Below are 12,930 nucleotides of genomic sequence, written 5' to 3'. Positions count from 1 at the left end.
AGTCAGGTTTGTGGATTTTGGGGAGAAGATAAAATCAGGCCTTGCAGGGCTGGGGAACGATGAGGTTGCAGGCTTGGGCGGGCAGGGAGCTGGAAGCGATGAAGCCAATGATGGTGTTCGAGATTACGGCCTGGTGCTTGTCTGTGGGGTCATGGTCCAAGCATAAATAGAAGGTGTCTGAGAGTTGTTGCCTGGCCTCAGACCGGTAGAGGTCAGCATGCCAGACTACCACGGCACCTCCCTTGTCGGCTGGTTTGATTACCCAGTCGGGGTTGTTGCAGAGTGAGTGGAGGGCTGTACGTTCTGGGGGGGGGGAAGGTTAGAGTGAGTGAGGGTAGTGGAAAGTTAAGGCGGCTGATGTCTTGTCGGCAGTCTGAAATGAACAGGTCTAAAGAAGATAGATGGTCATGGGGGGTGGGGGAGTCCAGGAGGAGGGGGTGCTTTGGAGACGGGAGAAGGGGTCATCACTGGTGGGTGAGGACTCCTTCCCATAGAAAAAAACTCGGATGCTGAGGCAATGGAAGAATATGTTTATATTATATGGTTATATGGTTATAAGAAGAGCCCCACATCATGGCGGGAGCGGAACTCATTGAGGTGGGGACAGAGGGGAACAAAGGTGAGGCCTCTGCTGAGGACAGACCATTCGGTATCCGAGAGGGGGAGGTCAGGGAGTGATGGTGAACACATGGCAAGGATGGGGGTTAGGGTCAGAGTAAGGCAGGCAAGTAGAAGGGGGCTAAGGTGAGCAGGTGAGTAGATGGGAGCTGAGGTGATGTTGGATGGGGTGGTGGTGGGTGGTCAGGGAGAAGGGGCGTATGAGGATTACGGTGTGGGTGGGGAGTAGCGTGGATCACCTGGTTCAAGGAGGAAGGGGGGGGCCCCAGTGGAAACCCCACTGAGGGTCCCTGTAGGGGAGGGGGGAGATTTAGGACCCGGTGAAGTCGAACCACATGGAGTGAGATTCTGCAGGGTGGAGACTTCAGGCCCAGTGCTGAGCCTGGGACTCAGGTAAGGCGATGGCTGCGGCCCGCTGGTAGGCGGTGGAGTGGCTCGGGACGGCAGAGTCGCTGATGGAGGCCCGCGGGGAGTGGAGTCCGGATCAGCGGGAGAAGCGTCAGAAGATCCAGTCAGCCGATGGCCGGGGAGGCAGTGATAGTCACCGTTTCCGGTGAGGCCGCTGTGTTCGGCGGTGTCCGTGAGGCCGCTGTGTTCACCGGTTGGTGAGGCAGCGAGGGTCGGCGGTCCCGGAAAGTTCTGACCTTTCTGTCCTGGGCCTCCTCCATGGCCAGAGTGAGGCCCAGCACAAATTGGAGGAACAACACCTCATATTTCGCTTGGTAGTTTACACCCCAGCGGTATGAACATTGACCTCTAATTTGAGGCAGTCCTTGCTTTCTCCCTCCTTCCCCTCCCCCTTCCCAGATTTTCCACATAGCCTACCGTCTCCGCCTCTTTCTTTCTTTTTCCTCACACACTGAGAAACTCAGTGTGTTTTTTGTCTACTTTCGATTTTTCCAGCATCTGCAGTTCCTTCTTCAACAACGACTATTTTTAAACATTAAAACCTGTAGGTTGGGTTCAGGCAGGAAATTAAAAGGTCGACCTAAACACAAGCACAACACCCTTTGATCACTCTATTCTGTTGCAATTAAGTCAGTATGGGGGCATATAACCAATTTGAGAAAAAAAAAGATAGGACTTAAATATTTAAAAAATAAAGAGACATTTTTATGTATCATATAATTTCCTCTGAATAGTATTAGGCCAGTGCAATTGTGAAACAGGCGACAGTTGAAATCTGTACGCAACCTTTATTCTTGCACTAAACTTTAATCACGTTATTCCCTTTATTGTGGTCGAGAAGCTTGTGTGGTCCTGAGATCCTGAGAGTGATGCTACACTCTGCTGATACACTGGCCACTGACCACTGGAGCTTTGCTCCTGGTAGGACCACCCATGGTGGTAAGGTCGATGGTAATGTCCCTGACAAAGAGCAATCCAACCAAGACCTCAACAGTGGAACAGGCGGAGGATGATGGCTGACTTTAGTGGAGCGTCACAATGACTGTGAAGGTGGATGAAGGCTGCAGCAGAAAAGGGTCCCCGGTCATCTTGGACTCCATATCACTGGATCCTGACCCAGATCTATCAAGGATCGTGTGGTGGCTGTCTGTGCAGCCAGTCTCCCCATGTTAAACAAAGTCACGCACAGCCGTCCTACATGAGAGGACAGTCATACTCGCTTCGAGTGACTGCCGATGATGAAGACACTATGGATGGCTTGATTGTAATCATTTATTGTCTTGCCACTGACTGGTTAGCATGCAACAAAAGCTTTTCACTGTACGGTAAACTAAACTAAACTCAAATTGAAATCAAAAGGTAGAGGAGGCTGAGGTAAACTGAACTTTTAAAAAATATTTTCCCTGTTGGCCACACAGTGCAAGAGTGCTCATCCACAGGGACACCTTGAAATACTTCCAAACAAAAAGAATGCAACCATTGAAAATTATATCGTCAGTTCATTTAACCAGTGAAGGTTAATACGTTCAAGGAATTCCATTAGATGAAAATTAAATGTAAGTAATTTCAGGCCAGGTAGGTTCAAGAAAAATAACAAATTATTTTTGGTGTGGTGACAATTTTAAATGGTCAATAGTATCCTTCAAAAATATTTTAGCTTGTATGTTTATATATATATATATATATTCATGTTCAAAAGTGATAGGAGCAGATTAGGCCAGTCGGCCAATCAAGTCTACACCATTCAATCATGGCTGGTCTACTGTATCTCTCCCTCTTAACACCATTCTCCTGCCTTGTTCCCATAACCCCCGACACCCACACCAATCAATATTGGCATCATATACTGGACAGGGATTGGCAAATATTAGTGGGTCAGGGTGATATTTCGTAGGGGGGTTTAAGTTAACTGATGGTCAGTTTGAAATTGGTCTTTGGGCTCAGAGGGTAATTGATAGTTCAGGAGGGGATGGATATTTAAAATGTCTGGGAATTTATTGAGTGTGGAAGAAGTTGGTGTATGTAAGGTGTAGGATCTTGAGATGATTATCAGCACAGGTTGCCAATCGGTCAGTGGCCAGTGTATCAGCAGAGTGCAGCTCTACTTGGGAGAGGTTGCTAACATGGTGTGAGATGTTAGAGAGGGTTGCTCAAGGGAAAACACAGGCAGACCCCCTTTAAGTCACACAGAGGAGCTTTATTTGTGCGGTGAAATACTGCAACTACAGTCTACTATCCAAGGTAGGGGAATCAACAACCAAGGTCAGAGGAGAGGGGGGGGGGGGGGGGGGGGGGTGTGTTGTTGTATCTGCTTCAACTAGCAGCTCATTCTATAATCTGCTTCCTCTGGTAGCTCATTCTATAAACTCACCACCATCTGAGTGAAAAGGTTGCCCCCAGGTAAGTAGGACCGCTTACCCGGCGCTCCACTATTCCCCGACACCGCGCTGGAAGTAAAGCCACGGAAGAGGCGTCCGACCGGTGGCTTCGACTTGTCGGACGGGGACGTCTCTCCACCCGCACGGGGGAAAGACAGCTGCCTGAAAAGACCTGTTCCCTGCTTGACTCCATGGAGGAGCGTTCCATCTGGCGGGGGCAGCAACAAGGCGGTAGGACCGCTTACCGGGCGCTCCGCTATTCCCCAACACCGCGTCCGAGCCCATCCTGTTAGTGCCTGAGCAGCGGGCTGGAAGTAAAGCCACGGAAGAGGCGCCCGGCCAGTGGCTTCCGACTTGTCGGACGGGGACGTCTCTACACCCGCCCGGGGGAGAGACAGCCAACCGAGCCGCATGGAGCGTCTCCTGGAGCAGGAGCTCCAGCGAGACGCGCTTCGTGAGGGGCGCTCTCGTACGGGGAGTTCAGGCACTACAGTGCCTTCTGCACTGTCCATTGCTTCCTCCTTACCCGAGGGTAGCTTTGGTGACCAGGACTGGGCTGGTCAAGAAGAGGGGACGATGGCTGAAGATCTCAGGAGTATGCAAGGGGTGCAGGAACAGGAAGAGCTGCTAGGTGTGGTGGACCGCTACGTGGCAACCCCACGTGCAGGAGGCCGTTAAAGGCCAAACCAGCGGCCAGCATTAACCACCTCTCCAACAGGCCCCTACAGGAGAGGTGGTCAATAAGGCTTTAGAAAACTGCAGCGGATCCTCAGGCTCCTGACGTCAGCCATCACATCGTTTGCTCGTTCCGTGGACAAATACGGAGATGACCACAACCTTCGTAAACAAATCATAAAACCTGCCATAAAATCCTAAATTTGCGGGGTTGTGCATACCCCAGCCACTGAGCCAGACCCACTGCTCTTTGGCAAAAACCTCACAAAGCATATGAAGGATATGGAAGAGGCTTTAAAAAACTTTCGGTCTCATGAGGGCAGGCCCGGGACGAGCAAACCAAAAACAATAATTCCTAAGCAGCAGCACCCCATCGCGTCCATCAGTCGACGTCTACCATATGGGACTGATGAAAGCTCGGGGTCCGCATTCTATCCCCGGAAGTCTTCTTTAGACCAGGGCCCAGAGCGGACCCCATGGAAAATGCGCCACCCCCCAACATCACCGCCACATCAAACGACGTGCAAGACTCGTTGGACCGGCAGGAAACAGAACAATACCCATAACCATGGAGGTAGGTGGGTCTGGTTCCTACCAGTATATAGAAAATAGGGGCTTAATGCTACCAGGGGGCAGATTACACCTGTTTTAAGAAGCACGGGAGTCTATCACAAGTGATCAATATATACTCAATGGCATTAGTGGATATAAAATACAATTCATACTAGAAAAATTGCCACCAGTTCAACATTCACCCCAGAGGGTATTTTCCCTCTCTGTTAGAGAAATGAGAGGGACAAGCTGAACTGGTGAGACTAATTACAAAGGGTATCATGGGAAAACATGAACCCTTGGAATTCGTATCAAATATATTCACTAAACCCAAAAAAGATGGTGTATGTCGCATCATCATTGACTTAACTTCCCTAAGTATGTTTGTTAAGTATATACATTTCAAAATGGAAACGGTTGTTACTGCCAAACAACTAATTTCCAAAGGATACTTCATGACAAGCATTGATCTTAAAGATGTTTACTATTTAGTACCATTCACAAGGATCATCGCAGATACATGAAATTTACCTGGATGGGGCAGCTATGGCAGTTTAAAGCGTTACACAATGGGTTCACATCAGCCATAGATTATTCACCAAGATACCAAAACCAGCTCTGACAATATTCAGAAGACAAAAACATATTGTCATGGCATATCTTGATGATATCTTAAATAATAGGCAAGACGATGGAATTGACTATGTTAGCTGTATCAGCTACCAAACAGTTCTTCGAAAACCTGGGATTGTCTTACATACAGATAAATCTAAGTTGAAGCCATCCACAATCATGGACTACTTGGGCTTCACAATTAATTCAGTCTACGTGACTGTAACATTGCCAAGAGACAAAACAGTTGAATTGGCACAATCATGCAACAATTTAATGATTCGGACTTTTGCACTGTCAAAACTTACAAAGAGCAAAGGTACAGGCATCAAAACGACACACAGGTCATTATGATCATGACATAAAGTCACCCACTGAAGCAATATCAGAACTACAGTGGTGGGCAAAAAACGTTTGGCATATTATCATCACTAACCCAACGTTAGTTATCCAAACAGATGCCAGTGCTCAAGGCTGGGGAGCAACTAACTCTATATCCAGCACAAGTAGTAGATGGACTAACCCAGAGTCATCGATACCACTTACACTGGGCATTAATTATCTAGAGATGTTGGGTGACTTTTATGGTTTAAAAGCATATGCACAAATATGCATCACTTGCATGTACGGTTATATATAGATAATACTACGGTGGTGGCCTATATTAACCATATGGGCGGCATGAAATCCGTATCATGCGACAAGTTGGTCAACACAATTTGGCAATGGTGTGTCGAAAGACATATTTGGCTATCAGCAACCTACCTGCCAGGTAAGCTAAATACAGTGGCAGACACCAGGTCACGTAAATTTAATGACAACATCGAATGGATCTTAAACCCCAAAAAATTTGCAAAAGTTATCAAGCAATATGGCACACCAGATATCGATTTATTTGCATCAAGGCTAAATCACCAGGTATCTATGTATGTCGCATGGGAACCAGACCCTGAGGCAGCAGCAGTAGATGCATTCGCGCTGGATAAGGGAAATTCTTCTTCTATGCATTTCCTCCCTTCTGCCTCATCAGTTGGGGACTACGTACAATACAAATGGACTCTGCTTCAGGTATTTTGACAGTTCCCGACTGGCCTAAGCAGCCATGGTTCCCTATACTCCATGACATGGTTGTTTAAACTCCGATGGTATTCCCCAGTGACCCAGAGTTATTAACACCCAGTGTCGGACACAAGCCAACCGTGCCATGAACAAATCAAACTCCTGGGTTGCAGATTCTGTACAAACCACTTCTGGGACTGGGATTATCAGAACAAACCGTCGACACCATGTCAGCATCCCTCCAAACATCCACTAAAAACAGCACTTGTCCAGCATCAAAAAATGGGAGAAGTACTGCTTGAATACAGGGACCACCTACTCAACTGCTACAGTTACCAACGTACTGGAATTCCTGGCAAACCTTCACCATGATGAAGGACTCAGCTACAGAGCCATCAACACAGCTAGAAGTGCCCTGCCTGTCTATTTAAAACCAGCTCCAGGACAACAGGCCATGGGGTCCTACCCGCTGGTGGTCAAACTAATGAAGGGTATTTACAACTCTAACCCCCTAGACCAAGGTACACCCATATATGGGATGTCAGTGTGGTCCTGACATACCTCAGGGGATAGCCACCAGCCAGATCCCTCAACCTGGAACAATCTATGCTCAAAACACTCATGTTGATGGCACTTGTATCTGCACAGAGGGTCCAGTCACTACACCTATTGCGATTGGACAGCATGCTCACAGCTCCAGACCAGATCTCTGTCTGGGACTGATCAAACAGAGCAGACCAGGAACACCTAATCCAGTCGTGGAATTCCGGGCTTACCCACCAGAACCACGGTTATGTGCCATGACCCACCTACTATCCTACATAGACACAACCAAAATATTCGAGGGAGATGAAAAGCCTTGTGGGTCAGTCATAAATAAACTTATGGTCGGGTGACGAGCCAAACCATTTTGAAATGGCTCAAGCAGTTGCTAAAAACTGCTGGGATAAACACTAACATGTACAAATTTTATTACACCAGGACAGCATCCACGTCGATGGCTAAAAGAATGGACGTGCCTATAGACCACATCCTAGCTACAACAGGATGGTCGGAGAAAAGATCGTTCAGAAATTTTATAATAAGCCGTTGGCAAAACCTGTTTTATTTGCAGAAAAGATTTTACAGACTGCAAATATTTAATTTGAGCCCAGGGGAGCTATTTAATTTCTTTGTTGTTATTGTTAAAAAATGTCATTGTGTTTTTCTACAAACAGATTCATTGGTTGATTACGATAACACACTTCCTCTCTCAAGGACTTCGGCAGTGCGTGAAATAATACCTGTTTCACGGTTTGAAATCACAGAGCTTTGAAGACTTCATGTAGTCACTCACGTGACTCCGAAGTAACATGGTAAGATTAAACGAGAACTTACCAGTTTGAAGTTTGATCTGTATTTTATGAGGAGTTACGATGAGGGATTACGTGCCCTCCGCTCACACCCTCATTAATATGGGTCAAAATGTTAAACTGATGTCTCTTTTTCTTTACTATGTTTACTTCAATAACTGTGTCTATCTGTGATTCCACACCGCTGCTTTGAAGTATGCCGCTCATGCGCGCTGAGCGGGTTCTTCATGTAATCCCTCATCGTAACGCCTCATAAAATACAGATCAAACTTCAAACTGGTAAGTTCTCGTTCAATCTTACTATTATGGATGACTTCCAAGTGTCACAGGTCACACATACACCTATGAAAATTATTGAAATGACCGACAAACAGAAAGTGAACCATTTTGGACATTAGTTTGCACAGCTGGCAACATCAGGAATGAAAATTATAATATTTGCAGTAAACTCCAATTGCCAATTAATTTTTATTTTCAGTTGTCATTGTATCTCAGGTTGTACAAAAATATGGCACCACACGATTTCATTTCTAAGCACGGTAACTTCCACATTAAATAAAATAATTTAAAAAAAAATGTAATTGGAAAGAAAACGCACTGCTGAATAAATCAACGGTTTATTCTATTCTGGACAATTAGTTTCCACATGGATATTGTTGTCAGGCAATCAGTCAAAAAGATGCACTCCATATCAAACCTTTCTTTTGGTCTGTCAGATTCAATTCATGCTTTAATATTAACAAATAATGCGGAGGAGTAGAATGGGCATCTGCTGGTTCAATAAATTATGAATCAGGGTTCTCCTAATTGTTAGTTAGCAGATGAAGCAAACTGGTTCAGTTTCAAGCTACACCATGTAATAGCTTGTTTAGTTTTGCGATACAGCACAGAAACAGGCCCTTTGTCATACCGAGTCCACGCAGCCCAGTGATCCGCCCCACATTAACACGATCCTTACCACACGAGGGACAATTTACAATTTTACCAAGTCAATTAGTCTACAAACCTAACGTCTTTGGAATGTGGGAGGAAATCGGAGCTTCTGAAGAAAATGCACACAAGTCACGGGGAAAACGTACAAACTCCGTACATACAAGCATCCGTGGTCAAGATCGAACCTGGGTCTTTAGCGACGTAAGGCAGCAACTCTACAGCTGCACAACCGTGCCGCCCTCTTATTATTTCTTATATCTCTTATTATTATTTACAGAGAACGGCATGGTGTGCAAGATAAATATTTAGACTATTTATTTAAATGTTGCAAAAGGTGATAAAAGTGAGTGGATAAATGGAATCAAGCTGCTTTTACCTGGCACCTCTCATTGTGCAGTTTGGCTCTGATAGACAGGCAACTCGTGGCATCATTACTGAACCTCAATTCTGAAAAATAAAGGGGAGTTACAGTGTCAAATTTATACTGGAAGTAAAACATATCAGTAGCATTTCTACCCTGCAGCATCGGTCTAGCATCAAGTTATTACTGCCTTGCAGGAGAAGGGTTGTGTTAAAAAAAAGTCACCGGCAGTTTTCAGCAAGATGCTTTTTAACATTTCTAAAGTCATACTAATGCCTTTGTGGCAATTTAAGTTACAAATGTCCTAAAAATTAAAGCTTGGGTCTGCTTGGAATGTGTTTGTCGAAGATATACTATGTAACTGTTCTAATATTGAATTAGTGGCCTTTACATTGAAAAGTGATGAGATGATAGATAATAAATAGTTGAAAATATCCATTCATCTTTCCATTAATATTCCATTGTACTGTCCATGTTGGAGAGGTTTAAAATTCTATATCATCAATCACAGCTGATAGAGAGTCCAATCTTGAAATCCTTCCTCAACTTGAAGAAGTTCCCTCGGGAATATTGCTCTCTAGTTTGGTTGCAATATTCTCAGTCTGAGATAACAAGTACCAAGTGCTCCAAGACAAACCTTATGTCACGTTTATTATTGTACCGTAGGCATAATAGAAACACATTTTTTACAGCTTGCCATACTGTCTTAACTGAAGAAATTGAAAACTGATAAAGGAAAGATAGCCCATTGCAGCTGCTTCATGAATGAAAACATACATTTTCTATTCAGTTTATTACTCTCTTCAATGTCTTCACTCCAGTAAATAATTTAAATATCACTGAAATTAGAGAGTTATTCTAACCAATTGAAAGATGTCTGGTGTGTGGTAGGCATCATAGAAACATAGAAATTAGGTGCAGGAGTAGGCCATTCGGCCCTTCGAGCCTGCACCGCCATTCAATATGATCATGGCTGATCATCCAACTCAGTATCCTGTTCCTGCCTTCTCTCCATACCCCCTGATCCCTTTAGCCACAAGGGCCATATCTAACTCCCTCTTAAATATAGCCAATGAACTGGCCTCAACTACCTTCTGCGGCAGAGAATTCCAGAGATTCACCACTCTCTGTGTGAAAAAAGTTGTACTCATCTCGGTCCTAAAAGATTTCCCCCTTATCCTTAAACTATGACCCCTTGTTCTGGACTTCCCCAACATCGGGAAAAATCTTCCTGCATCTAGCCTGTCCAACCCCTTTTGTAAGTTTCTATAAGATCCCCCCTCAATCTTCCAAATTCTAGCGAGTACAAACCGAGTCTATCCAGTCTTTCTTCATATGAAAGTCCTGACATCCCAGGAATTAGTCTGGTGAACCTTCTCTGTACTCCCTCTATGGCAAGAATGTCTTTCCTCAGATTAGGTGACCAAAACTGTACGCAATACTCCAGGTGTGGTCTCACCAAGACCCTGTACAACTGCAGTAGAACCTCCCTGCTCCTATACTCAAATCCTTTTGCTATGAATGCTAACATACCATTCGCCTTCTTCACTGCCTGCTGCACCTGCATGCCTACTTTTAATGACTGGTGTACCATGACACCCAGGTCTCATTGCATCTCCCCCTTTCCTAATCGGCCACCATTCAGATAATAATCTACTTTCCTGTTTTTTTTTGCCACCAAAGTGGATAACCTCACATTTATCCACATTATACTGCATCTGCCATGCATTTGCCCACTCACCCAGCCTATCCAAATCACCTTGCAGCCTCCTAGCATCCTCCTCACTGCTAACACTGCCCCCCCCCAGCTTCGTGTCGTCCGCAAACTTGGAGATGTTTCATTCAATTCCCTCGTCCAAATCATTAATATATATCGTAAATAGCTGGGGTCCCAGAACTGCGCCTTGCGGTACCCCACTAGTCATTGCGTGCCATTGTGAAAACGACCCGTTCACTCCTACTCTTTGCTTCCTGTCTGCCAACCAGTTCTCTATCCACATCAATACTGAACCCCCAATACCGTGTGCTTTAAGTTTGTATACTAATCTCTTATGTGGGACCTTGTCGAATGCCTTCTGAAAGTCCAGATATAACACATCCACTGGTTCTCCCTTATCCACTCTACTAGTTACATCCTCGAAAAATTCTATAAGATTCGTCAGACATGATTTACCTTTCATAAATCCATGCTGACTTTGTCCAATGATTTCACCACTTTCCAAATGTGCTGCTATCCCATCTTTAATAACTGATTCTAGCAGTTTCCCCACTACCGACGTTAGACTAATTGGTCTGTAATTCCCTGTTTTCTCTCTCCCTCCCTTTTTTAAAAAGTGGGGTTACATTAGCTACCCTCCAATCCTCAGGAACTACTCCAGAACCTAAAGAGTTTTGAAAAATTATCACTAATGCATCCACTATTTCTGGAGCTACTTCCTCAAGTACTCTGGGATGCAGCCTATCTGGCCCTGGGGATTTATCGGCCTTTAATCCATTCAATTTACCTAACACCACTTCCCGGCTAACCTGGATTTCACTCAGTTCCCCCATCTCATTTGACCCCCGGTCCCCTGCTATTGCCGGCAGATTATTTATGTCTTCCTTAATGAAGACAGAACCAAAGTATTCAATTGGTCTGCCATGTCCTTGTTCCTCATGATCAATACACCCATTTCTGACTGCAAGGGACCAACATTTGTTTTAACTAATCTTTTTCTCTTCACATATCTATAAAAGCTTTTGCAGTCAGTTTTTATGTTCCCTGCCAGTTTTCTTTCATAATCTATTTTCCCTTTCCTAATTAAGCCCTTTGTCCTCCTCTGCTGGTCTCTGAATTTCTCCCAGTCCTCTGGTAGGCTGCTTTTTCTGGCTAATTTGTATGCTTCATCTTTTGTTTTGATACTATCCCTGATTTCCCTTGTTATCCATGGATGCACTAACTTCCCTGATTTATTTTTTTGCCAAACTGGGATGAACAATTGTTGTAGTTCATCCATGCAGTCTTTAAATGCCTTCCATTGCATATCCACCGTCAACCCATTAAGAATCAATCGCCAGTCTATCTTTGCCAATTCACGTCTCATACCCTCAAAGTTACCTTTCTTTAAGTTCAGGACCCTTGTTTCTGAATTAACGATGTCACTCTCCATCCTAATGAAGAACTCAACCATATTATGGTCACTCTTGCCCAAGGGGCCTCGCACAACAATACTGCTAACTAAGATTCAGATTCAGATTCAGATTCAATTTTAATTGTCATTGTCAGTGTACAGCACAGAGACAACGAAATGCATTTAGCATCTCCCTTGAAGAGCGACATAGCAAACGATTTGAATAAAAAAAAAAAATAATAAGTGTCCGGGGTGATTGGCAGTCACCGAGGTACGTTGTTGAGTAGAGTGACAGCCGCCGGAAAGAAACTGTTCCTCGACCTGCTGGTTCGGCAACGGAGAGACCTGTAACCCTTCCTCATTACTCAATACCCAGTCTAGAATAGCCTGCTCTCTCGTTGGTTCCTCTACATGTTGGTTTAGAAAACTATCAGATTCAGATTCAGATTCAATTTTAATTGTCATTGTCAGTGTACAGTACAGGGACAACAAAATGCATTACCACAAACTATCCCGCATACATTCCAAGAAATCCTCTTCCTCAACACCCTTGCCAAATTGATTCACCCAATCTATATGTAGATTGAAGTCACCCATTATAACTGTTTTGCCTTTGTTGCACGCATTTCTAATTTCCTGTTTGATGCTATCCCCAACTCCACTACTACTGTTAGGTGGCCTGTACACAACTCCCACTAGCGTTTTCTGCCCCTTAGTGTTTCGCAGCACTACCCATATCAATTCCACATCCTCAAAGCTAATGTCCTTCCTTTCTATTGTGTTAATCTGCTCTCTAACCAGCAACGCTACCCCACCTCCTTTCCCTTTCTGTCTATCGTTCCTGAATATTGAATATCCCTGTATGTTCAGCT

The 12,930-nt window shown here is 44.7% G+C and overlaps 1 protein-coding gene across 2 annotated transcripts in view; it reads right to left on the bottom strand.

Annotated features, from left to right (window-relative positions):
* Positions 1–12,930, bottom strand: part of parp8 (poly (ADP-ribose) polymerase family, member 8) — a 404,781-nt gene that overhangs the window by 192,873 nt on the left and 198,978 nt on the right. For both annotated transcript variants that reach the window (XM_055633843.1, XM_055633852.1), the window contains exon 5: positions 8,964–9,034. In XM_055633843.1, the coding sequence (XP_055489818.1) occupies positions 8,964–9,034 (71 nt within the window). The remainder of the gene's footprint in view (positions 1–8,963; positions 9,035–12,930) is intronic.

The sequence above is a fragment of the Leucoraja erinacea genome, chromosome 1 (genome assembly GCF_028641065.1).
Source record: "Leucoraja erinacea ecotype New England chromosome 1, Leri_hhj_1, whole genome shotgun sequence".
In the NCBI taxonomy this organism is placed as follows: domain Eukaryota; kingdom Metazoa; phylum Chordata; class Chondrichthyes; order Rajiformes; family Rajidae; genus Leucoraja; species Leucoraja erinaceus.
This window is presented reverse-complemented; position numbering and strand designations above follow the sequence as displayed.